General features: G+C 43.7%; 2 protein-coding genes across 12 annotated transcripts in view; one reads left to right on the top strand and one right to left on the bottom strand.

Annotated features, from left to right (window-relative positions):
- The window catches only part of Dcp1b (decapping mRNA 1B), a 42,751-nt gene that overhangs the window by 10,047 nt on the left and 6,070 nt on the right, over nt 1-26,634 (bottom strand). For 4 of the 5 annotated variants that reach the window (XM_041642646.1, XM_041642653.1, XM_041642663.1 and 1 more), the window contains exons 3-6: nt 23,804-23,931; nt 7,721-7,787; nt 5,707-5,842; nt 793-921 (exon numbers count right to left, since the gene is read on the bottom strand). In XM_041642646.1, coding sequence (XP_041498580.1) covers nt 793-921; nt 5,707-5,842; nt 7,721-7,787; nt 23,804-23,931 — 460 coding nt within the window. The remainder of the gene's footprint in view (nt 1-792; nt 922-5,706; nt 5,843-7,720; nt 7,788-23,803; nt 23,932-26,634) is intronic. The other variant, XM_041642680.1, reaches the window with a different exon arrangement.
- Nucleotides 10,489-26,634, top strand: part of Cacna1c (calcium voltage-gated channel subunit alpha1 C) — a 665,087-nt gene continuing 648,941 nt past the window's right edge. For all 7 annotated transcript variants that reach the window (XM_041642573.1, XM_041642544.1, XM_041642566.1 and 4 more), the window contains exon 1: nt 10,489-10,870. In XM_041642573.1, the coding sequence (XP_041498507.1) occupies nt 10,732-10,870 (139 nt within the window). In that variant the 5' untranslated portion in view covers nt 10,489-10,731. The remainder of the gene's footprint in view (nt 10,871-26,634) is intronic.

The following is a 26,634-nucleotide window of genomic DNA, read 5'->3' as shown; positions in this document are numbered from 1 at the left end:
ATGTACCACATTTTCATTATCCATGTGTCAGCTGAAGGACATTTAGCTGTCTCCATTTCCTAACTCTCGTGAACAGTGGCATGATAGCAACAGAGGCATGCTGACGTGGAAGGGTGACCTCAGGGGTCTCCCTCTTAGACAAGAGCTGACGTGGAGGGGTGACCTCAGGGGTCTCCCTCTTAGACAAGAGCTGACGTGGAGGGGTGACCTCAGGGGTCTCCCTCTTAGACAAAAAGTTGATGTGGAAGGGGTGACCTCAGGGGTCTCCCTCTTAGACAAAGAGTTGACGTGGAAGGGGTGACCTCAGGGGTCTCCCTCTTAGACAAAGAGTTGATGTGGAAGGGGGCAACCTCAGGGGTCTCCCTCTTAGACAAAGAGTTGATGTGGAAGGGGTGACCTCAGGGGTCTCCCTCTTAGACAACGAGCTACAGGTACCTAAGAAATGCTGGGAGCAGGAGAAATTGTCTCCCCTCCAGGAAAGAGCACACCAATTAGTTATCTAATACCAAATAGTCAGCCGTGAAACATGTATATATAAGTAACATTATATGCATATACATAATAAATGACCTGGACTGAACAGGTTGTACTTATATATTTAGGAATATATAATATTTAGGAATTAAGCAGAGGCCATGAACTTCAGAGAAGGCAAAGAGAGTTTACAAGGGAAGGGTTAGAGGGAAGAAAGGGGGAAAATGATGCAATTATATTTTAATTCCCAAAATGAAAAATATGTTTAAAAAAAATAAAAACAAACCAACAAGGAAACAAAAAGCAGAAGCCTCATACCTTGTTGGGTGGGGGCTCTTGCAGCCTCTGGCTGCTACTGGGTCTCACAGGCACAGGCTTGATAAGCTTGGGGTTGTCACAGATGGCAGAAGAGCTGGTCATCTGTTTTGGCTCAGAACAACTCCTACACTGGAATAGAAAAGACACAAACATTTCATTTGTGATGGAAATAAAAGAAGCTTTAGTGTTCTTACCCCCTTTCTTGCTTATCTAATTGGTAGATGCATGAAGGATAATCTCTTCTACTTTTCTGATGGGAACTATATTTGACTATATTTGAGTAGAAGTCAACTACAAATGTGTGTGTGTGTGTGTGTGTGTGTGTGTGTGTGTAATTCATTGCCCTAAAATACGAGCACTAACGTCAGTGAGTGCTGAGGACTCACATGCTCTTGGACAGTTGGAAGGCTATTTGTTTGCTTAAGAAGTTTTAAGACAACCAGTCTAAAAGGTTTCCATGGTGAGAAATCACAGAAATAATAGAGAGTAGAGTACAGGGAGCTGCTACAAATGTTTAACCCAAGCATTTAAACCTGTATGGGCCACAAGAAATGCTGTCCCAAACTGCTGATTTAAAAACTGCTAACACCATCTTTATTTCCTAGATGGCTTCTTGCATAAACAGAATAATTTAGATGAAGTGTTCTGAGCCACGAACTACAAATTAGAATTGCACAAACAGATGAGAGAAGCCTCATCATTTCAAATACTGACTCATTATCACCTGGTAATCTGACCAACCGTGCAATAGCTTAATAGTAGGACTCATAACAAAAGAGCCTGGCAATAATGTTGCAGTTTATTTTGTTAAAACATCAAATAAATCAATACAACAGGACCTTCTATGCTACAGACTCTGCAGTGTTTGCTTCAGCTGCCTCACACCTGAAAACAGCAGCAGACACGTCTGCCAAAGCAGGAGTGACAGGCACCAAGGGGTTTTTCCAGCTATTGGAGCACATCCTCTTGTTCGAGGGCACAGGTCTGGGGTTGGGTGCCACTATGTGCACCTGTCTTGTAGATCAGTCACACAAAAGTCTACCTACATTTTTCCAGAGTTCCGTCAATTCTCTGGCCATTGGGCATTAGGATCGAATAGAGTGTGGAATTGTTTTCAAGTCATACAATGTTATTTTTACGTTCTTCTCAAGTGAGCGACAGTGATGGGGGTGTCGCTGCACGGATGGGTCAACTGCTGTCTTCCTAGGAGCAGGGCAGGCAAAGCAAGGCAAGAACACAAAGACACTGACTCACAAAGTGCTAGCCCCTCTTGCCGTTTACAAGACGATGGTGTTAATTCTACAGACTGTCTATTTTAAACGGAGAAAACTGACTTTCCCCCACCTTTCCTTCACGATGAGGTAACTTTGCCTCCCATTGTACATGATTCCTTAGATCTTTTCTCCTCCCCTTTTTTTGAGACAGGGTTTTACTACACAGCCTGGTCTGAACTCAAAATGACGACCCTAATCACAGGGAAATGCTAATCAAAGTTACAATGAGACCTCACGTCATCCCAGGTAGAATGTATAAGCTCAAAGAGGGGCCGGAGACATGGCTCAAAGTTAAAAGCACTCGTTGCTGTCCCAGAGGACACAGGTTTGGATCCCAGCATTCACAAACTATCCATACCCCTAGCTCCAGGAAATCTGACTTCTAAGGGCACACACATAAAACTAATTTTAAAAAGTCAAAAGATAATGAAGTGTTGGTGTGGCTGTGGAGCAAAGGGAATCCTGGTTTCTCTATCTATCTATCTATCTATCTATCTATCTATCTATCTATCTATCTATCTATCTATCTATACACACACACACCAGAAGGCCTAACAAACCCCACTTCTGGGCACTGAAAATGCAATGTCCAAGAGACATCTGTACTTCCTTGTTCATTGCAGAATCCAGCCAAGACATGGATCAATTAAATGTGTGTCAACAGATCAATGGGTAAATGAAACCCCCCCTCTTTCACACACACACACACACACACACACACACACACAATTCAATTTTCAAAAAAGGAAGAAGTAGTCTTGCCATTTGTGATCATGTGGACAAGCTATGTTAAGTGAAGTCAAGCCAGCACAGAAAGACAAATAGCAATGCCATCACTTACATGTGGAATCTGGAAGAGCACAACTCTTCTAGGCTGAGAGGAGGTTTTAAGTTTTCTCACCGCAAAAATGCTATGTATGTAAGCTTGATTTAGCCATCCCACAATGCATATATACATCAAAACATCATGTTGCATGCCTTAATTTATACAAATTTTACTTTTCAATTAAATCAAAAAGCTTAATTTAAAAATAAGACTGAATTCCCCAGCAAGCTCCAGAGACAGAAGGGATCTCAGAAGTTTTCATTTAAGCCTTACCAAGAGACATGAAATTCCTTCATAACATCTCCACTATGTCTTCCTTAACATGTCTAAAAATGGAGACACCTTTCACAAGAAGAACTCTGAGGGAAAAATCCTGAGTTCTTACTATTGTTTCCATTCTCCACTTCTACAGACCAGACCCATTCTACTGATGGTCTGCACATTGTCTGTGTGTGCCCCACATGCCCACATGCATGTATGAGCGGTGACAGCACAGACGGGAGGAGGCCTCTAACGTGGTCGATGCTAATCAGAGAACCACCTGTGTCTAGCTGGTTAGGTCGGGCACTACTCACGTGACAGATAGGATTTGAAAATAACCTTGAAAGTTGATCTTGTTTGGGTGGGTGGGGAAGGAGAGGAGAGGCAGGGAGACACTTTCAGGAAGCAGATGTCCATTCTAAGTCCTTATAGAACACCACAAAGACCATGTCATAGAAAGCCCAGAGAGCCCAGGAGTTCACATAACAAGAAGAATGTAAACAGAATATTACCAGTGTGAGGCCTATGAGACAGCTAGTGAGAAAAGGGGACCAGAACGTGAGTTTAGTTCCTGAACCTTCAATGACCCGAGTTCCTTCCTAGAACTCCCAACCTACAAGACAGAAAGTGGGAACTGATTTCCAAAAGCTGTTCTCTGACCTCCACATGTGAACTGTGACCACTCCCACAGGGTATTTAGGCAGCCACACAGAGAAGGAACACATGGTTTCGGGTTTTGCATGTGCTCTCCCGCCTGTCCCATCATTTCCCCCACCATGCTCCCAGCCACCCAAGTGTGTGGCATTCATTAAACATGGGCATTTTTGATTCGGTCTTATCTGGTTTGACTGGAGTTCTTTGTGCCAGCAGAAAGGCTCAGTTAGGAAATATTCCTAACATCTTCCAAATTCTAAGATTTTTTTTCTCAATTTTATTTTATTTCTCTAGAAAGTGTTAATCTTTCATGTTTCAATTTTAAGGGGATTTAACCCACTTCTTAGTTTTTAGGTGTCAATATTTCTTCTCATTTGTTACATTTCATTTTACTTGTTTGTTTTGTTCTGTTTTTGTCTTTGGAGACAGGGTTTCTCTGTGTAACAGTTCTGGCTGTCCTGGAACTCGGTTTGTAGACCAGGCTGGCCTCGAACTCACAGAGATCTATCTGATTCTGCCTCCCGAGTGCTGGGATTAAAGGTGTGCGCCACTACTGCCCAGCCTTTTGTTTTGTTGTTGTTGTTTTTATATATTTTAAAAAACTTTCAACATATTAATTTTTTATATAGTTGAAATGAATTGGTTTTAAGTTTTAAGGCACAGTTAAAAATAATTCTTTTTTCCTAGATTGCAAAAAGTTCCATGTAAGTTTTCTTCTGGAACCTGAATTTTCTTACACATCTGAGATTTTTCTTGGGTTGTGGTTTGAGGCACAGTTTGAATTCTGTACTTCAGCTTTCCTGTTTGTCTAGCTGGTGCTATGTATAAATACCAACAGTCTACAGTATCCTACATGTTCAATTCTAACAATTCACAGTATCCTAAATTTTCATAGCCAATTTTTAGCATCAAGTACAGCTGCTTCATGACCCCCTACTTTATCTCTAGTCAATACTGCTGGTTTTTACAGCACCCCTCTCCCAATTCCCCACTACTCTTTCTTGCCTATTTTCCCCTTTCTACCAGTTCACCTGTTCCTGGAAAAGGAGAAGAAAACAGTGGCATTTATTTAGAAATCACCTCGGACTTAAGAGAACTGACAGCTTTAATTCAATCTTTATTTTTAATTTTTTAATTTTTATTTATTTAATTTTATTTTATGTGCATTGGTGCAAAGGTGTCAGAACCCCTGGGACTGGAGTTACAGACAGCCATGACCTGTCATGTGGGCTCTGGGAATTGAACCCGGGTCCTCTGGGAAAGCAGCCAGTGCTCTTAACCACTGAGCCACCTCTCCAGCCCCCACATTCAATCCTCTTAATCCTTAGCTAACAACAGGGCAGATAGTTCCGTCTACTTTTATGCCTTTTGTTTTGATTAGCAGTTTTTATTACCTTTCATTTATTCATGGGGGAGGGTGCCACAGCGCATGTGTGGAGGTCAGCTTTCTCCTTCCACCATGTTGGTCCCAAGGGTCAAACTCAGGTCACAGGGCTTGGGAGCAGGTTTACTGTCCACCGAGCCATGTTGCTGGGGCACATGCTCTGAGGTTTTGAGATAAATCTCACTTTGTAGCCCAGGCTGGTTGGAAACTCACCGTCCCCCTGCTTCAGCTTCCAGATTGTGGGATTCTGGGCCTGCCCCACCAATGAAGACATGACTTTTTTACATGTTGCTACTGTAAATGTATTAAGTCCTCTAACTGAATACGATTTGCTTGTGTGGAGGCTGTTGACTTCTTGGGCTATCTTTTATTTTACTGTAGAAAACAGTCTACAGTCCTACTAAAAGTGAACCTCTCGATCTCCCCCAGTTGGCTTTCGCAGAGCCTTGAGTCTTTCTCAGTGACGATCCTGTCGCTGTGGTGAAGCGTGACCGCCAGGAAGAACAGAGACCCACCTTTGTGTACTCATCCTTGGCCTTCGTGAGCATCTGTAAGATGTCCACTTCTCTACCCTCTCCTGAACTCAGGCGCACGGGGGAGGATCCTGCTCCAGCGCCATGACAGGCCTTCAGCTGTTCGCACTGAGTGAGGCTGCAACAGCGAGGGAAATGAAGATCAGAAACTAAAGTCAAAACCAACGCTCTCACTCCAGCTCTCTCCCCTCAGAGCCATCGCAGAAAGGCTGCTCAGGCTTTTGAAACAGAAAATGAGAGATGAGGTCTTGAGTCAACTGGCCACACAGGCAAATCCAGCGTAGGAGTGAGCAAGCTATGACTGGGGGTGACAGCCTGCCCCACCTGCTTCTGTGACGAGAACAGCAAACAGACTGCTCACTGTGGGACATGGCAGTCACAGCTGTTTCCACACTGCGGTAGCGGAGCTGCCACTGACCGTGGGAGAAACCTTACAAGAAACAAACATTCAGCAGGGATGACCAGCATGGCACAGATTCTCTTCCTCCCCAATACCTGGAGGTCAAGCAAGGTGGACTGGACCACCTCGTATCTTGCAGTTCTCTGGTAATTTGGAGGTACCACAAAGGTCCCATGCTAACACTGACCACATGGTCTTATGTGCTGCAGGAAAACATAAACAACAAACCAAAACCAAAACCCTCCTCTTTGCTTGCTTTGAATTTCAGCTCCAATTCTTTTGTTAAAGCCACGAAGTTAATTGTAAAGTAGGACCTGAGAAGCTACCGGGAGAGTTTATTCTAACTAGAAAAGGGATCTGAGTTCTCACGAATCAACTGCTCATTGCTGGTAAAAATCAATCATTTTCCTGCCTGAGCTGTTAGGCAGTCACTACAGATGCTACCAGCTTACCGTGACCTCTTGGCTGGGCGACAGGGTATTTTTTAATCCATATGAAATCCTGCTATTATTATCCCTTGAACAATTTACAACAACATGAAATGTTTAAGGAACTAGTTGTTATGGTGGTAAATACCAGTTTGAGCACACTTAATCACCATCTGGGACTTGAGCTGGTTGCCTAAAATTAGCTCTCACAAGCAAGAATTTCACAAGTCAATTTTATTTGTAAGAATGTGTTCCCTGGTTTTCAGTTTCTTGGTTGGGGGCGGGGAGGGTCATCTTTTCATCTCAGTGGGGAGGGGTCATCTTTTCATCTCAGTGGGGAGGGGTCATCTTTCCATTTCAATGCCCCTGGATTTAGGAGTGAATTCTAGTTCTTTGCAGACAGAGCACCACGCTCATGTGGGGGATCAGCTGCACTAGGCAGACACCCAGCTGCAAAAACTCACTTCATTCTGAGGCTCTTGGCCATTTGCATAAACAGCGGCAAAACTGAGCGGCCAAGTCCATAACTGGTCAGTCCGCCAGTCTCACCCTGGGTCTCCTTTAGATGCAAACTAGGGAAGCCAAGAGTAGGAAAGTCAGAAAGGATGCAGGAGAGTCTCAGAACCAGCAGGTGAGGAAGGGGTGGGAAGGGGTAGGGGGAGAGGGAGGGAGGGAGGGAGAGAGAGAGAGGGTGGGAGAAATGGTGTACTGATTACTAAACTAACACGGATTCTGACTTTCCCAGAGATGAGAACTTGGTCTTTGAGGCACTGGGGATTCTGAATTACAAACACAGTTTGGGAAGCTGTTAAAGAGCAGGAAGGAAGTGGAGGGCATTAAAGGCTTGGGGGCAGCCTTTCAGGACGACTCTGAATGTTCTTTTTATGGTTGGACACATCCAGAGAAAATACTACCTAGTGACAATTGAAGAAAACGCCATAGAAAACCTCCACATGGAACTAACCACTTCCAGCACGTGGGGAAGAATAATCAGGCACCTTATGCAGATGGTGGGCCTAGAATAGCAAGCACTGTCCAGTGATTGGGGGATCATGTTGAAGATGATGGCTGAGAAACACTTCCTGGTAAAGTTAGTGTTGCTTCACATACTTAGAAATATGAGTCAAAGCTCTGGGTACCAGGAAACACTTGGCCTTTTAATACTTACTTTTTCATCAATTTTGCAATTCTTTGGCACTCTTCCTTATCATAAAACCAAATTCCATAAATGGACACTGGAAAAAAAGAACACATGGAACAAGCCATAAGCATCTTCACAGTCACAGGATGAAGTTCCCTTTCTGTCTTAGAGGAAAATATATAATTAGCTATGCAATGAATTCATTCAATTTATTATTAAATAAATGAAACCAGTCATTGGAGTTCCATGTCAAAAAGAAAAGCATCTGTCCTGGAAGGCCGGTGAGTCTGTGCCCACACTGAAGCCTGCTTCCCTAACGTGCAGCCTCTGGCTCGACAGGCGGTTGGTAAGCACTGCTTACACAGTGGCTACAGATTGAGAACGAGATCAGGATTTCTAAACTTCTTGGCTTTGAGACTTCATTGTTTCTATATTCCATTTGCACATTTCACAAACACATTTCATCTTTATTTTTAAATATTCAGAAACCTGATGCTCAAATTATGCCTAGAAATCTCCTTCCCTCTCCGTCTTTAAAGAATATGTTAACTGAAAAATTGGCAGTGAGTTATTAGGATAGGGAACTAGAAAAATACATTTTAAAAATAAATTTCATTTTAAAATGGCCATGCAAAAACATCTGCAAATGTTGGAAAGTTAGGTGTGACTGTGGTGTGGTCATTCAGCAGCAAACAGAGACGCAGCATGACTGCAAATGATTCAGTTAGTAATTTTCCACAGAAGTTGTCTATTAAATTTAGTATGTATCTAGCGCCATCGTTTTTGTGGTGGAGGCTAACACAGTTGCAGGGCACACTTGTAAATATCTAGTTGAGGTCCTGGTCTTATAGGCAAATAATCATATAAATAATAGGCAAACTACATGGACATTAAAAAACTTCACTGAAAATAGCAGCAATATCATGATAGAGTAATGAAAATTAGCAAAACAGTATTTTAAAGAAAAACAAAAAATTTAAACTTTCAAAGCTTATATTTTATTTAAAGATAGCTATGATAGTCTAAGAACACCTTTTTTTTTTGCTCATTTATCTCACCAATGCCCAGACACGAGCTTTCTCCCTTAGGACAGCACTGATATAAATATCCAAAAGCACAGGAAATGTCTTTTTAAAGCTAGTTTAGGCATGTATCAAAAAGAAGCTTTATGAATGCCATCAATGACTTGACAAAGTCAGCACTGAGGCTTTAAACTTCATTTCTGAACTGATCAAGTACATGCAGAATCCTTTTAAAAGGTGTGTGTGTGTGTGTGTGTGTGTGCGCGCGCGCGCACACACACACACACACACACACACACACACACACACACACGCAAACACACGCATAGGCCAGAAAGGATGTCAGATCCATGGGAACTAGAGCTGCAGGTAGCTGAGCTTCCAGATGTGGGTGCTGGGAACCAGATCTGGCTTTCTTGAAAAGCAGAAAATGCTCTTATTATCCCTGAGCCATCACTCCACCGTGTATGCAGAACCTTGACCTCAGACACCTACATGTGGAAGGGACAAATGAAGATGAAACCCTAGGCTTTCTCAACCAGGTCACTCTCTGCAATGGAGACACACACACATCCATCCACAGCGCTATGACAAATCTAGGAAAAACGAGAACATCCATGTTCTCAATTCAATGTGCTCAGTGCTTTCACATCAAAATAAGACCTTAGCGTCAAGATTAAATGTTATTGTGCAAACTGAGATTTAAGGCTACTTCCCATCTACCAGAAGTCACTCCCCACTCAGAATCCCTAAAGACCCCTGTCCTCTTGTTCTTGGAAGGTCATGCTGGATCACTGACACTCGGTCCATGAGGATTCTACATGGATCACTAGCAGTCAGCCTGTGAGGAATCTACATGGATTGCACTGAGTCCCATGAACCTGACCTCTCTGTCTCTGTTGCAACAGGTGTGGTAGACCATTTGAACCGTCTGACCACAGTGAAATCTTTCCTTTTTGGGGGACTAAATTTTCCAAAATGGCAAGTCAGAAACTCACGGTACAATCAGAAACTAAAGCCCGGTGGCAGAGAAGGTGGCAATGTGTGTCTTCGTGGGAAACGATACTAACAAGCATTCCAGGTGCCACTCTTCCTCCTGTGTGACATCTGACATACAGAACTACAGTTCCATTAAGGGCAGGATGCCAGGGAAACTGCTGGCACGAACAAAAGCCTTCTGACATCTTCATTAGCATGAGATGCTGACACACAGGTTTAGGGCAGAAACACACCAAAAAACCCTCGAATGTTAAAGTGGAATGAGGGAAATCCCAGGGCTGTGATTTAGTACCTCATGGCGGTTAATCTATGAGGCAACATGGTTTTTACCATTCAACTGGGATCATCTGAAAAACTGTCTTTATCCAGTTAACGTTTAGCTTGAACATAGGTTTAAACAGGCAAGGGGAGGGGACGATAAAACACAAATTTCCCAGCATTCCTGGCTACTAAAAGGAGCACCAAGATAGAGGACTGGGCCTGTGCTTTCTTCTCCTTAAAATAGTTTTGCAGCTCAGCGGCACTGTGCATCCATGGAAGTGCACATTCCAGCTCCAGTTCTCCGCATCGTGGGCCCAGGCCTCCACCCCCACCAGGCCTATCACCCTTCCACACAAGAGGCTGTGCCAGACAGCTCATGGTGATACACAAAGACCAGGACTCGTCAGGCCTTCAGGAGGTGATGAGCTGACAGGCTGACAGAAGCCATTTGCCTCACATTTCCATCCAAGGGCTCCACCGGGGAAGGGCTTGTCTCTGCACAGGTCTGAAGGCAGCGGCACAGGCAGACCGAGGCCGCAGAGGAGAACCGCGAGAGGAGGCGCGCTTTCAGAATCCCAAACCTGAATGTTGAAGCCGGAGTTCACAGCAGAGCGCTAAGGCCCTGTGAGCTTTTATGGCCCTCCAAGGTGGCCACAGAAGTTGGTTCTGAGTTTTTAAAAAGTACAGGGGGAAAACTACAAGTGGGATAATTGTTTAGTCGTGAAAGTAGCGGCTAGCAGCCAACTGCAAGTCACAATGATTCGAGCCTTTGTTCAGCCGTCCACCCCCCCATACCAGCCACTTTCCAGTCACCAGTCTGAGAAAACGGAGGGGAAGTTCAAGGGCAAGGTGGTACGCGAAGCTCAACTCAACTGTTTCTACATCTCTCCTGGAGGTAAGAAAAGGGGAGCCTGCTGAGCATCCCCCTGAAACAGGACCTTAGAAGGCTCCCCAGCACGTGCTCTTGCCTGTCTATGCAATCCTTGGGTTTTGAGACCTCCCGCCGCACTGGGTGAGGGTGAGGTCTGCTTGGCACTGCCCTTTCCCCATGTCATGCTTGGACAATTCTCCACAGAAAACAGACTTTCTGGGGGTAAGATACCCGTCTCCTATATTCTTTCAGTTCCTTGAGAGAGACTGAGGAGTGCAAACCTTCCATATTCCAGCCCACGTCTGGGTTGTGTGGGCACATACAGACAAGGGTGAGCAAGCTGACTGAACTTGATAATGGCAACAATTCTTTAGTTTCTTCAGTAGGAACCCGGAAAGCCAATCGAGCGGCCATTAGAGGTGGTATCAGATGTCACTTCAGTGCCCACCCTCACCTGCACCCACTGACTCCCATTAGTACAGCACAGCAGTTCGCTCTGGATGAATGAGAATAGGACCCGCCTCATCCTGTTTATGCTCCTAATAAATGTTTTCATTTCATATGACCCTTTGAGACATTGACCATTTGTTCCCTATTTTATGCCAAGTATTTTTCAACTCAAAACCATTTAATAAGGATCAAGGCTGAGATTTTAGAAGAAAGCATATACCTATATAGCAAAGTGTATAAACAGGCGTTAAGAGATGTATAGCAGACTTTAAATGGGAGGTCTGGTTTTACTATGCTTTCTCACCTGCAAGCCTCCTCCTTTTCCGTCTCTCCTTCCTTCCTTCCTTCCTTCCTCCCTCCCTCCCTCCCTCCTTCCTTTTCCCTTTTCCCTTACTCCTGTAAAAGGGCCGGGCCATTCATTTGACTTTGAACGCTCTCAGTTCTCTCTACTGGGAACCTGGCAGACATCAGATCTGCAAACGAGGGGCATTTGAGCATAACTCAAAACAATGTGAATCTCTCAGACCCCACTACGTCTGGTCTTCCTCAAATGAGTAGAGTAGTAGTAATCTCTAGCCCAGTGTATAACTGGTGTAAACACTTGTTTAGTGGACTTTGTTCAAATACAGTATTTTTTTTTTTTTTAATTTACTGTCTCATTTACCCAGTTCGAGCTGTTGTTTGTTTGGCCATGCTGAAGTTTACTTCCGAGAGGCTGGAGGAAGCACACACATAGTACCCACCCTTCTGAAAGTCTTAACACGTTTTAGAGAAGGAGAGACAGCTACTAGGAGTGTGCAGCTCAGGGACTCCCCTCACAGGAGCCTCTGTGGCAACACAAGACTCATGAGCCAACCAAAGGATTTTTGCGTTGAACTTATATTGTCTAGAATATGCCCAACGGACCTCCAAATTTGATACACAAAGTCTCAAGAAACGTTTACATGCTTTGATCTGACGTCTAAGCTTGCCTAGGAAAGACTGGAATCAGTCTGTGTTTGGGCTTCTTCTCATTTGATAACATTTTGTTTATTTGTGTGTACATGTGTGCGGGAGGTCAGAGGACAACCAGCCAGGGAAGGGACTCGGGTCAGCAGCCTGGACAGCAGCAGCTCCTTTACCCATGGAGCCAGCGCTTTGCTCTGAGACAGGGCTTCGCTTTGTAGCTACGGCTGGAAAGCTACTCACTGCGCAGTCCAGGCTGGCCGCGACCTCACAGTTATCTTACTTTGTGGATTATCTGAAATTTGTAGAGTTGGCTGGGACTTTCAGAATAAGAAAGGAAATGAGAGTGGGGGGAGGCAGGGAGGGGGAAGAGAGGGAGAGAGAAAGGGAAGGAGAGAGGGAGGGGAGACTTGTATCCGTGGCAGTGTTAACAGCAGAAAGCTCTAGAGTGGCACCTGAGGCCTGTATCCTGGGTCCACAGACGGGGAACTGAGGCTGTGGCTGCTGGCTCCGCATCAGCCCCAATCTTCTGCCCCTTCTCCCACCTGGAACGCTATACAAACTCCGTGTCCCTTTGGCACGCCCTTCCATGTCTTTAACATAATGCTCTTTCATTCACCTTCCGCTCTGGCTTTACTGACCAAACACGGACACGTCTTGTAAAACAAAATCTCCACTGGCCCCAGAGCAGCCACATAGCACTGTTATCTTTGGCCCTGGGTCTGGTTCTCTTCATATGACACAGTTTTACTGCACCTCACAAATCAGCAGTCCTGACCCATGATCTTGGGAAACTGGAAGGTTCACAGCCGATGAGAAGCGGTTACTCTTAAATAATACCACTGAACACTAGGAGCAAACAGTAGAAACACGAGTAGTAAAAACAAACTCCCCATTCCAAATAAATGAACTGTTTTTAGAATGCTAATGCTATTAAAACTAAATATTTCAAAACCCTATACCAAAGAATTATGTTAATTTGAAAAAAATACGCATTCCCAACCACCAATAAGAACTTGCTACTTTAAAAGTAAAAGTTGTAGCTAGCTTTTAGAAAGCTTCATATATAACGAAGATTACATGTGTCATCAGACTTCCTAACCTCCTCCGGGTCACTGTCCTCCTCACCAGGGAGACTTGACACCATGTCAAGGTCAGAGCAATCTTTGCAGACACTAAATTCCACATTTACTTTCTCTCAGGGGAAAGTTACTTCATTTACTCTAAGAAGTCTAACAGGGTAAAGACACACCTAAAAGAAATTAAGAATTAGGAAAACCTTAGGTTAATAGTAACAGAGATAGGAACAATTTACTGTTTTATTGACACTTGTTTATCTCCACTTCATTCATAATTTTGCTGATAAATTTCAAAATCTGAGTCAAAATACCAAATGGATACCCTAAAACATTTCTGCATGTCGCTGAGCTTCTATTTATCCTTGAGAATGCATCCTATCTTCTTCACTCTTCCAGGGATAAACTTTCGTGGTTTTTCTTTACTCCGGTCTTTCTGTGCATCCTTGCACTAAAAGCGTGCTACTTAGGCATCTACATATCTCTCCCCAGCTCAGACCGCAGCTCCTGGAGGTCTCCGACAATGCAGGACAGAGAGCAGCGCGTATAGTCAGTCAGTCTACCAGTGTCTACCAAAGACTTCATTACCAATAATGCTTGCCATGGTTAATATCAGTTCTGGCTTAACTAACCATGGACCAGATAGGCAGGAGTCTTCTGCCAAAGGACCCACGCTACCAGAGAGCAGGCAGCTGCTCCTCAGAAGCCTGTATAGTCTTCTAACATTGCTGAGAGTTGACTTTGTTATTCTTAGGTGTAAGTCTCAGTGACAGGGCTTTGCCACTCAGATGTGAGTTTCTAGAAAAGACATATTCCATTGACCTGGAGCTGGGCAGGCACCAATGTACTTATTTTATGTGTGTTTATGATCGCAACAGTTCTACCCATCATTCTTCTTGCCTGCCTACTACTCCCACTGGCAACTGGGAGACCAAGAACACAGTTCTCTTCCTTATACACAATCACTAGGATTGGGTGCAGCTAACAACTATGACACACACAGGCTTGTCACATGTGGTAACGATAACCTTGAGCTTACATACACCTAAGTTACCTTAATTATTCCAATAACCCTGAAATGCTGTTATCATCAATGAGTGTCAACAAAGGGGACTAAGTCCTGTCTCATAATAGAGTTTGTGATGCTTAAAGACGAACATAAAACAACATTTTTCTAGGTCAAAAATCGTTCTCCTCAAAAAAAAAGTCCCAAAGCACAGACTTCTTCATATTTGAGTCAGATGATTTAATCCAGCATTTGATGATGACAGTGCAGCTTTGCTGAGGCAGTTTAACTCAAAACCATCAGTAGATCACTGAAAAGCTGCTGAAGTTTGGCACAGAGGTTCTGTGCCACTAACGGGAGGAGCCAATCAGAGGCTCTGTAGCCACTAACGGGAGGAATCAATCAGAGGCTCTGTACGTCTGTCATTCTGACCTTTATCTACGTGAACACAGGAGATACTGAGTGTTCCTAAAGCCTTCCTGTTGAAAACAAGTCATGTTGGGTTCTGTTCTGAGAGAAGAACTAGGGGTTGTGTATGGAATGATTCCAACACCAGCTCACGGCCTAATTGCTTGCTTGCTTTTGGATCAAAATATAAAATAAATATAAGATGCCTTCTGGAATCAACATGATTATCCGAAATCATCTTGTGATTTTTTTTTAACAAAAATCAGCAATAGAAAAATAGATTGCAAAATGTCCACCAACACTGTGCAGCCATACTGCCCGCTCTCTGTGTGCTGAGGCAGGGAGAGGGAAGGACGCTTCTCTCAGAAAGCATGGAGGGGAATGTTCTGAAATATGGTTTTTCTCTGCCAAGATTTAGGCTTTTCTCCTAGCTAATTTGGCTCCCTCAAACAAAATACAGAAGATGGTGCAACTACAAGCCACAAAGGCAGCATATGAATGGAAGCAGCACACTATGCGAACGTATTGCCTTGTAATGCCAAGAATCTTGCATCTGTATGGCTGAGAACAAAACACAGTGGCTTCGTTTAGATTTTACTCCACGATAGCTGTGTACTAGCTGTAATGCGTCACTCTGTCTCACAGACTCCTCCTCCCCCAAGCACGCCAATATTATTCACTGAGTGAGCTCCAAGATCTGTACATTCCCATTAGATTCACAAAGTCCTATCCACAAGCCCCCTGACATCCTACAGTGGAAGTGCAGAGTCCTTCAGCTGGGTGCTGACAGAAAGGAGAATGGCTTGTGAGATGCCGAGAGGAACCGTCACAGGAGCTGTGATGCGTGGAAACCAAAATTAGGACGCCCAGTACTCAAAGTGAAGCACTGCCTTACTTGACATCTTCTGGAGTGTTCTGTAATTGACAGAATGCCAGGTTTTACACCAATTGTCTCCTTTAGCATTTCCATCCCTTCAGCATGAGCCGAGTACTGACTGAACAAACGGTAATTCTGGATTTAAGGCCAGAGGGATGGTTCATCGCTTGAGCTGGAGGAGGTGTGCACTCCTTAATCACTCGTTACAGTGTGCCAGCTCTGTGCAAGAGCCATAATAAAGAGCTAGGCTTCTCACCTGGAATGGAAATGGTGGCTTAAAGACACCAACTGAGACGCACTGAGTGTGGTGGTTTGAAAGAAAATGGCCCCAAAGCTAGAGGCACTAACAGGAGATGCTGTCTTGTTGGAGGAAGTATGTCACTGTGGAGGTGGGCTTTGAGATCTCACATATGTTCAATATACTGCCACTTCCTGTTGCCTGAAAGATGCAGGACTCTCAGCTACTTCTCCAGCACCATGTCTGCCTGCACACTGCCATGTCCCACCACGATGATAACCGAATGAACCTCTGAATTGTAAGCGAGTCACTCCAAATTAAATGTTTTCCTTTATAAGAGTTGTGATGGTCATGGTGTCTTCACAGCGATAGAAACTCGAAGACACTGAGCATATACTAAGTTGTAACTTTCAGGGGCCTTCTTCCTCTCCAATTACGAAGCACACTAGAGTCCTTGAAGGTTACTGAGGGCAGCAAGCACACCTACCACATATAATAAGAGCCTCTATGTAGAGGTTCCTATTCTGACTGCATATGAAGAGTCAAAGTCTCTGTCTCCTCCTCCACAGTATTTGTGCCTTGGATGAGTTTCCCATGAGGATCTTATATTACTTCCTGGGTGGATCCAGAAGAGAAAAGCATGCTATTGTTATTCTGGCAAATATCAGGTTCCTGTCTAAAAAGGATGTCAAGGACTTTTAGCTGTCTAGTTAAAGATGTGCACTGACCTTAGATGGCTTGAGAAGTTCAATTGCATTCCTAGAATTTAAGTCTGTACAATGGCATGCATAGACATTCGGAAGGCGAAGCACAAAGCATGGACCTTAGAACAATTCCTGGTGCATGAAAGGCAATCTAAAGCATACAATCAAAAAGAGGGGAAGGAGGTGGGTAGGAGAAAAGGAGGGAGGAAAGCGGGGAAGAATCATCCAATTCCATGACTCAAACAGGATTAAAAATGACTACTTGAGAGGGTTGGAGAGGTGCTCAGTGGTTAGGAGCACTTGCTGCTCTTATAGAGGATGAAGTTCAGTTCCCAGCACCCACATGGTGGCTCACAACCATCTGTAACGCTAGTTCGAGGATCCAGTGCCCTTTTCTGACCTCTATAGGCACCAGGGTTGTACGTGGTAAACAGACATACATGCAAGTAAGATATTCATATACATTAAAATAAATAAATCTAAAAATTAAAAATGCACTCTTGGGAATAACAATATATCAGCAAATATCCAAAAATGAAAGGAAATAAGCCGAGCTGTCTATGGGTGGATAATGAGGCTTTCACTTTCTCTGCAGTCTGTTTCCACGGGGTTTGTTTTTAACATTTCAGCTGCTTTTATACCGACCCTAAGTGATTCTAAGGTTAGAGGTTAAAAGTCTCAGGGCCTTAGAACCCGCTGAGCTGGAAGACCTTTATTGCTCTAAATATCTTGAAATCTAGAGGGCTTAAGAAGCCTAAATCAGAACCAAGAGGCAGAGGGAGGTGGATCTCTGTGAGTTCCAGGCCAGCATGGCCTACATAGCAAGTTCCAGGACAGCCAGGGTGTACAGGGGAACCCTGCCTAAAGAAACAAAACAAACAAACAAACAAAAACTCAAATCCCTGAGGGAACCACACAGTTCAGCCTTGGTAATTGCTTTGTATTAGTCTGAGAGGTAGAATTGTCACGCTGACCATGAGGTGGGGAATAGGGAAGAATTTCTGAAAGCCGGGCAACCCCGTGGCCATTATAAATCAATCACTCCAAGCAGAATCGTCAACACTTTGTCTTGAGCACACCGATTAGAATTTGAAACAAAATCATTAGACATCTCTCTCTCATTCTCTCTCTCTCTCTCTCTCTCTCTCTCTCTCTCTCTCTCTCACACACACACACACACACACCAAACAATTCTGGAGTTGGTACAAATGATTTGGAAATTACTTCTAGTCTTCTGTGCATGTCTATTTCTTATCCTGATCCATTTATTTTCTGGGCCCATGTGGAATCACAGAACACATTTAAAATATAAGATACAGTCTCTGTCCACAGAGGACCTGAAATGTACTCCTCATGCCTACATAGTAACTTACTGATTTATGGTAGCATAAATGGCCAAGGTTTTTCAGAACACATTCTAAGTATATTGAGTAATGCTCCCTCCAAATTATGCCCAACACTTATTTGTAAATTTGGCTTTCTTACTGCTGTTATTTATTGTGGGTGTATATATGCAGGTACAATTTAGCTAAAGCTCTGGAATAAAAAAGTAGGTACTTTATAATAGCCATCAATAAAATGCTTAAAATTATATTTTAAAACTATTGATTACTTGTCATATGCTGTTTCAGGGAAAGAATTGCAGAAAAGATATTAGAAAACTGCATCTCTGCTAGAAAGTTGGCTATTTAAAGTGAATTTGTGACAGAAACAAGGAGTCACTGCAGATGAAGGGGAGACGTGGGTCCCACTGGCTCCTCTGCTTCCTCACCCTAGCGCAGGACTCACGCTACCAGGCTGTTAACACGAGAGACTTTCAGGTCTGGAGTGTGGCTAAGGGTTGTAGTGCTTGTCCATCATACCCAAGGCCCTGGGGTTCACGGGACAGGGGAAGAGGAAGGGAAGGAAGGAGAGAGAGAGGGGAGAAGGCAGATGGGATCAGAGGGGGAGAGAGGGGGAGGGAGACTTTTCAGAGCATAGATCCTTTTTTTAAGTTTCCTAATCAACACTGGCCTCGCACTGGCAGTGCGGCTCTGTTCCTTATGGGAAGTGCTTGAGACCAGAGTGTTTCAGATTTCAGGTTTTTTTTTTTCATGTAAGGACATTTGCATAGTCTTTACCTGTTACTCATCTCCAACCTGAAAACTCCAAATCTACACTTGATCTTAGACCAGCAGAAAAGAACTGAAAATCTCAAATCTAAACCTTTAGATTGCCATTTCAGCACTCAAAATATCTGAACTTTTTATTCTTCAAAGTTATGTGTGTAGGTGTTTTGCCTCCATGTATATATCTGTGCACCACTTGCACGCCTGGTGCCCACATATGCCAGAAGAGGGAGTTGAAGTCCCTGGAACTGAAGTTACAGACTATTGTGAGCCTACTTGTGGGTACTGGGAATTGAACTAGGTCCCCTAGAAGAGCAGCTAGTTCTTAGCCGCTGAGCTATCTCTCCGGACCCATTATCCTCATTGATAAAACAGGAAACAATTTCCAAGAAAAAGTTACAAGAATTTAATAGGATAGCCCATATAAAATCCAACACAGTTCCTGGCAGACAGTAAATGTTTGTTGAATGAATGAATGCATGCAATTTCACTCCAGATTTAATAACTATCTTTTTTGATTTTTACATCTTATTTTAAAAAGTGGTGCAAGGATGGAGGAGGGGAAGTATTAAAGACAGGCACATTCCTGGGGTTGGTGGGCCAGCCATCCTCCAGAAAACAACAGGCTTCCAGCACAGTAAGAGAACCTGGCTCAAAGGAGGACACAGGAAATAATAGAGGAAGATTTCTGACATCTTCTTATGGTCTCTGCATGTACTCACAGGTGTACATCCTTGCACATCTGTATGTCACACACAGACAGACAGACAGACACACACACTGCAGTGGCTTGAAAGAAAATGGCAGGAGGTGTGGCTTTGTTGGTGTGCTTACTTGTAGGTGTGGCCTTGTTAGGGGAAGTGTGTCACTGTGGGGGTGGGCTTTGAGGTTTTGTATGATCAGGATACTGCCCAGTGTCCCAGTCGACTTGCTGTTGCAGACTTGCTGATGTAGGACTCTCAGCTCCTTCTCCAATACCATGTCTGCCTGTGTGCTGCCATGCTCCTGTCATGATAACGGACTGAACCTCTGAACTGTAAGCGGCCACTTCAATGAAATGTTTTCCTTTATAAGAGTTGCTGTGGTGATGGTGTCTCCTCACAGCAATAAAAACCCTAATACACACACACACACACACACTAAATAAATAAAGCTCACTTAGGTCAAATATCATTTCAATAAACTCCAATAAAGCTCAGACTATAAATTCTTTTATACAACAAAGTAATCTATTTTGTGTTTGATTAAAATTCAAAATTACTTATCAAATAATTTTTTTTATTTACTGATTCTCTGAGAAAACTTGTGCTGAACCATTTGCAGCCCTACTGTACTGCAATGGCAGACATGATTCACGAGCTATGGCAAGTGAAAGGCCCAGAGCCTCTGGAGGTCTGTACGGACCCCAAGGGGAAGTAACCATGAAAACAAGCTTGCAGGAAGCCAGGCTCCCTGTCCAAAGGGGCATTATCAGAGGCATTATAAAAAAGCCTATGCAACTGTTACATAACCAGCTGAGCTGCAGGAAACACTGAGAGGCACCCAGACCTGACGGCCTGCGTGATAAACCCTCTGTGGACCTCAGATGTCAGAGGCTGAAAAGCTCTGATAAGTTAACTAAGACCAAACAACAGGCGTCAAACGCAATCAGCATCAGGCATTAAGGAGAACAAAATGGTGCAAAATGAGCGCAGAAGAGTGAGAAGACACTGCCTTCACACTCTGCTCAACTGATTTCATTTTTCCATACCAAGCGCATGTGATCCCAAAGACTGACTTCCATTTGTAGTCATGCTTAACTGCGGGAGGCAGTGCAGGGGGTGTGGACTAGCACCCAGGGCCCGCACTGTAGGAGCACAGGCTGGGCTGGCTCCTCCCCAAGCCTCAACTTCTCTTCTGGAAAAGGCCAGTGAAAGCAGCACTGGCTTGTCCACAGAAGACCCACAGGGATGAACCACGCCTGAAAGTTTAAATTAGAAATAACAAAGAAGCAGGTAAAAGTAAATTTAAAAATACACTTTATTTATTTAGCTTTATACCCAAATATTATCATTTTAATGTTGGCCAATATAAAATTATTATAAGATTTCTAAAGATTCTTCCTTCCTTCCTTCCTTCCTTCCTTCCTTCCTTCCTTGTGCTAGGACTTTGAAAAATGCTGTGTGCTTTAAACACACAGTCCTGTTCCTTCAGACAAGCCACACTTTAAGGTCAACAGTCCCAGGTGGCTGCTCACCACCATCCTGGACATACCTAGAGACAGTGAGTGAGGCTTCCTATGTGCTTACTAACTCCACACAGCATTTTCTGTCAGACAGGCCCTGGGAGACATAGGAAAGGTATTTTTTTTTAAATTAATGCATTAAGGAAATTCTAATCTTTTGGCATTGTATATTACATAAGGCAATATATAAGAATTTCAGAATATCTACAATGACTAGATCAATTATTTGTACAAAATAAGAACAACCAGAAATGACTGATAGATAACTAGTATTCATTCATTCTATGTTCACTTTTAAAGGTTTATTTCACACACACACAAACACATGCACGCACGTACATACACACAACTTCATGTCTGGTGCATATGGAGGCCAGAAGAGGGTGTTGTGTCCCTGAAACTGTAGTTATAGCCAGTTGTGAGATGCCACATGGGTGCTGAGAATTGGACCTGGGACTTCTGGAAAAGCAGCCAATGCTCTTAATTGCTAAGCCATCTAATCTACATTCATTTTTGTGGCTTCTTTATTAGCATTGGAATATGTTAATGCTATTCAGGACACAGTATTTTTTGTGTCTACGAGCCAGGCATCGGTGTTGTTCTTTCTTCTCTCCCACCAAAACCAAGGTTTCTCTGTGTACCCCTGGCTGTCTTGGAACTCGCGTCATTCTTTCTAAGGTGCTGTCCACCATGGTTTTTAAAGCAGTCTCTCACTGGCTTGGGGTTCACCCACTAAGCTAGGCTGGCTGGCCAGGGAGCCCCAGGGAGCCTCCTGTCCCTGCTTCCTAGGATTACACACACACCACTCCGCCCAGCTTTTTCAATGGGATCTGGGGAATTGAACTCAGGTGATAATGTTTGTACGGTATGCACTTTATTAACTAAGCTAGCTCCCTTGCCCAAATATCCTTTTTAAAAAAGAATATAAATTCTGACATAACTATAACCATACTGCAAAAAACCAACAACAAACCATATTTTTAAATAAAATACTGCAAAACCTTTCTTTTCATAGGGCCTACTATTGGTAAGTCACATTACTGTTCTAATAGCTCTATTTTTTCTCATTAAGGACTAGACATTTATCACAACAACCTATTTATCTACAATTAACTATAGCATCATATTTAATGTATTGCTACATTTAGTCTTAAACTATTCATTGGGATTATCATCAAGTATTACTTAAATCACATTATTAAAATTCCGAGTAGTATACAGTAGGCAAGTTCTGTGTCAGGAGATGTGTGCTATTTATGTGTGCACACATGTGCAAGTGTGCTTAGCAATGCAGGAGTGTACAGAGGCTAGAGGCTGATTATCAGGATGCCTTCCTCTATGTTCCCATCTTCTTTTTTTAAAGACAGGGTCTCTCACTGACCCTGTAGCTAACCATTTAGGCTAGAATGAATGGGCACAAGACCCAGGGCTTGCCGTCTCTGCCCCCAGCATTGGGCTACTGGACAATTATTTGGGTGCTAGGGATCAGGACTCAGGTCCCACACATGCAGAGTAAATACTTTAAATACCAAGACATCTCCCCAGCCTGTTTTGTGTTTGTGTGCTGTATGCAAGTGTGTGTGTGTGTGTGTGTGTGTGTGTGTCTGCACACGCACATTTGTGTCAGGGCCAGAAGTTGACAACAGACGTATTTCTCTGTCACTCTCCATTTTTCCCCACATTTATTTGCTGGAGAGGAGGGAGCACGTGACACTGTGGTGTATGTGTGTGTGTGTGTGTGTGTAGGTCAGAGGACAACTTGTGGGAGTTGCTCTCTTTCCACCTTTATGTAGATTTCAGGGATCAAACTTATGCTATCAGGCTTGGCAGCAAAGATCTTTACCTGCTGAATCATTTTGTTGGCTGCCTTGGTTTTTGACATGGGGTCTCTCACTGAACCTGGAATTCCCAGTTCCAGCTAGCCTGGAAGGCCAGCAAGCTCTTGGCACCCACCTGACTTTGTCTCCTAGCACTGGAAATACAAATGTACACAGTCACTACTGGCTTTGTGTGTGTGTGTGTGTGTGTGTGTGTGTGTGTGTGTGTGTGTGTGAGAGAGAGAGAGAGAGAGAGAGAGAGAGAGAGAGAGAGAGAGAGAGAGATTGCTGCAGCGTGGAATTCAGGTCCTCACGTTGCAAGCTCTTTTCCAGTTGAGCCATCTCCCTCCCTAGTACCGACCTCTTAGATCTTAAGCTCAAACCACAACTGGATTGCAAAGTCTCTTTGAAAGTTACCCACAAGGCCAAAGAGCTGGCCCATACTTACCTTCCCAGGAGTATGGTCCTATGGTGAAGACGGCCCTGAAGCTGACAGCTTCGTTAGTCTTTCTCAGATAAGACAGTGGAATGAGGACAGAATACCATCCCAGCAACTGCTACTTCTTCTCGAGTCCGTCAGGAACCACTCAGTTACCTACCGCAATCTCACCATTACAAATGGTTAAGAGAATCTAAAGGGCCAAATTCTTTGGACTTTGACTTTTCAGTAATTACATACTCAAAAGTATAGACCCTCTCCTCAATCACTCCTCGCAGTGCTTGGTCAGAAGTGATACACAAGGAAAAACTCCCACTAATCAAATCATCGACTCTGTGTTCAGTGACACCACCTGTCCCTCTCTTGTCTCCTTACCAAGTACTCACCTTCCCCATTTCTGCTCAGGATTAAAGTCAATGACTGGTTCATTCTATAGGCAGAAGAGCTGCTCAAGACAGGGCTTAAGGAAACTCTCGCTTGAACACTTCCAAGCTAATAAATGTTAAAACCCAAGCTGTTGATACTAAATGCAGAGCACGGGAGGACACTGCAGATTGGGACACTTGACTTCAGAACATGACTACCGCTGCATTAAGAAACTCACATGTGGCACATGACCACCGCTGTATGTTTACATATGTATAAACATATGTAAAGAGACTCACATGTGGCATTTCTGTAGAGAAGGAAAGGGTCCTGGAGCTGGAGGTCCAGGTCTTTAGTAATAGGTTCTGTCCTGTTCTCCATGCTGAGCCTATTCATAATGGTGAATCCGTGCTTTGGAGAGGCAGACCTGGAAATCATGGAGCAGGGGAGAGACATTGCTAAGCAGAGCGTACCTGCAGCGTAGCCACCTTCTGACGTGTCTATTAACTTTGCTGTGTATACCCAGTTTCTCACAAGCAGTCTGTGCACCTAGGAAGCAACATTTCTTTACACTGGGCATCGTATACCAACAACTATGTCCTTAAGGTCATTGTTTTTAACTGTACCTGAGGCTGTGCATATCTTATGTATATCTTGTCTCTCTGCCTATGCTGCACACTCCTTTAAGATAGAGACATAACTGCCTTTAAAAATCTTACTGCTAGGGGCTGGAGAGATGGCACAGTGGTTCAGAGCACTTGACTGCTCTTCCAGAAGTCCTGAGTTCAATTCCAGAAACCACATGGTGGCTCACAACTGTCTGTAATGGGATCTATTCCCTCTTCTGATGTGCACTGAAGACAGAGTGCTTATGTACATAAAATACAGGAAAAATAAATCTTAAGAAAGTCTTACTGGAAGATACTTTCAAAGGGTTTCAGAGTAAAAAGCATATATTTCTTACAAAAAAGATAATTTTTACTGAAAGTGTAAATATTAGCTTGAAATTGAGAACTTCAGGAAAATGAGGCAGCTCTGTCAGTGAGCGAATGTGTGAGAGGAGTTACAAAGCAGGGTCATGTAACAGTGGCAGTGTGTGTGTGTGTTTGTGTGTGTGCACGCGCGTTCTGTTCTCTTCACTACAAAGCAAACCGTTTTTCTGGACAAGCCACTATAAAACTTTACCTGGTAAAAAGTGACCTTTAGAGAGTTTCATTTTTCATTCCATTCAATAAACCTCGACTGCCTATCTGTCAGGCCAGAGACCCACAGTGTACACAGTGTAAACTAACAATCATGTGCACATTTGTCTGTGCTGAGGTGACAGCCACATCATAAGTCAGCCAAGACTCTCCCAGTGACACAGAAGGGCAACATCCGCATTTAAAGAAGAGAGTAGCATTCATGCGTTCAAGTTAAAGGAGATTCCTGGGCTATCAGTACAAACAGGAAGAAAATTAGTTTGACTTTGCTTTTAACTACTTTATACTGATAAAGTACAACATTGCCACTTACAGGATTTTATTTTTAAAGCGCCAACCTTTTAACTGATGGAAGGCAATCTTTGATGTGCTTATCCTACAAAGAGGTAAAGCACTGACAGGCATAGCCTCAATTTCCCAAACGGCCATTTCTATTTAAACTTAAGAGAAGATGAAAATGCGCTCCTAAGACGGACAGAGGGTCCTGAATATTAAATTTAGACATTCTGGTGACTGTGTCTCCATGAACTCCATCACAAATAGGAAGACATGGGAACTCAACGAAATATTTCTTGACATGTATTTTAGTAGCAAAGCATTTTACGGCATAAATGGAAGGAACTATACCACAGTTTACACAACAGGCCCAGAAACAAAGATGCCAGGTGCACTGAGACACTGCTGAAGGAGAAGTAAAGGTGTACCACAGACAGCTTTATTACCTTAGCTAAACTGCTGCCGTCACACCGAGGAGAGGACCTCCAGACCAGGCACATGGGTCTATGTGGGAAGGGCGGGTGTACCCGCGGGAAGGGCGGGTGTACCCGCGGGAAGGGGAGGAAGCAGAGATGTCATCCCAACGAGATAGTTTGGGGAACAGGATTAAGAGACAGGGAAGGATTATTTTTCTCAGTGTAATGGTATGACTTATTTTGTTAGCCATGTGGAGCATATATCAAGAAGGACTTAAGTGCTGGGCCGTAGTTCAGTTGGGAGAGTAGTTGCCTAGCACACCCAAAGCCCTGAGCTCCATCTCCAGTATTACATAAAACTGGCACAAGGCTGTGATTCCAGCACTTGTAAGGAACAGAAGTTCAAAGCTATCCGTTGCTATATGGTTAGTTTGAGGCCAACCAGGTTTACATGAGACACTACCTCAAAAACAAGATAAAATACAAAGCTATACTTGGTTTGGGTACAAAAGAGAAAATAATTGTATAATTCAGCAGAAAAGTCCTTAAAACCATCATTAATACATACTACTGCATCTCTCTCCTCAAAATAATCCTTCTTAGAAACGAGAGAGAATACACACCGTGCTTCAGTTTCTCTTTACAGTTCACCTTCTCAATTACTCACGCTGAACAAATCCACTTGGTGCTTCTGGAATGTTCTGGCATAAAACATGGACTAATAGGCTAGTAATTCTTGGATTCACAACCCTAAACATTTGTCTTACTTGTGGTCCAGCCCGTAGCCTGGCCAGTCATTCCTTCCTTCCACTCCCTCTCCCCGGATGACAGGGCAGCTGACACCCTCCCCTCACTGGTTCTGTATTGCGCCCCCAGCCGGCCTCTTAAGTCTATTCTAGTTCTGCTTTCTATGTCCCTGTTGGCCCCAAAATTCACCCATCAACTCATTCCTATTTCCTGTTGGTACTCCTCTTAGACAATACAAAACTCTCCAAAGATAACCAAGTGCCTGGATTCCTTAATCTGAATTCACTGAGACCATCGCAAAAGTATTACTTCAAAACCCTAAAGACCAAAGGCCCAGGTGGGGGGTGAACTTCACAGAGATCAGATGAGGCCCAGATCCTTGACCAGCCCCATGCCCCCCACCACTTGAGTTCTACCAAAGGTTTGTCATTCCGTTCAAGCACTGCCATTTACCTAGAGGCTCTGTGTCTTGGTGTCACTGTGTTCTCT

This window comes from Microtus oregoni, unplaced genomic scaffold (assembly GCF_018167655.1).
Source record: "Microtus oregoni isolate MIOR12 unplaced genomic scaffold, Mior012 000002F_ref0000024, whole genome shotgun sequence".
In the NCBI taxonomy this organism is placed as follows: Eukaryota; Metazoa; Chordata; class Mammalia; order Rodentia; family Cricetidae; genus Microtus; species Microtus oregoni.
Note: the sequence above shows the minus strand (reverse complement) of the source record. Positions and strands in the feature narration are given on the sequence as shown.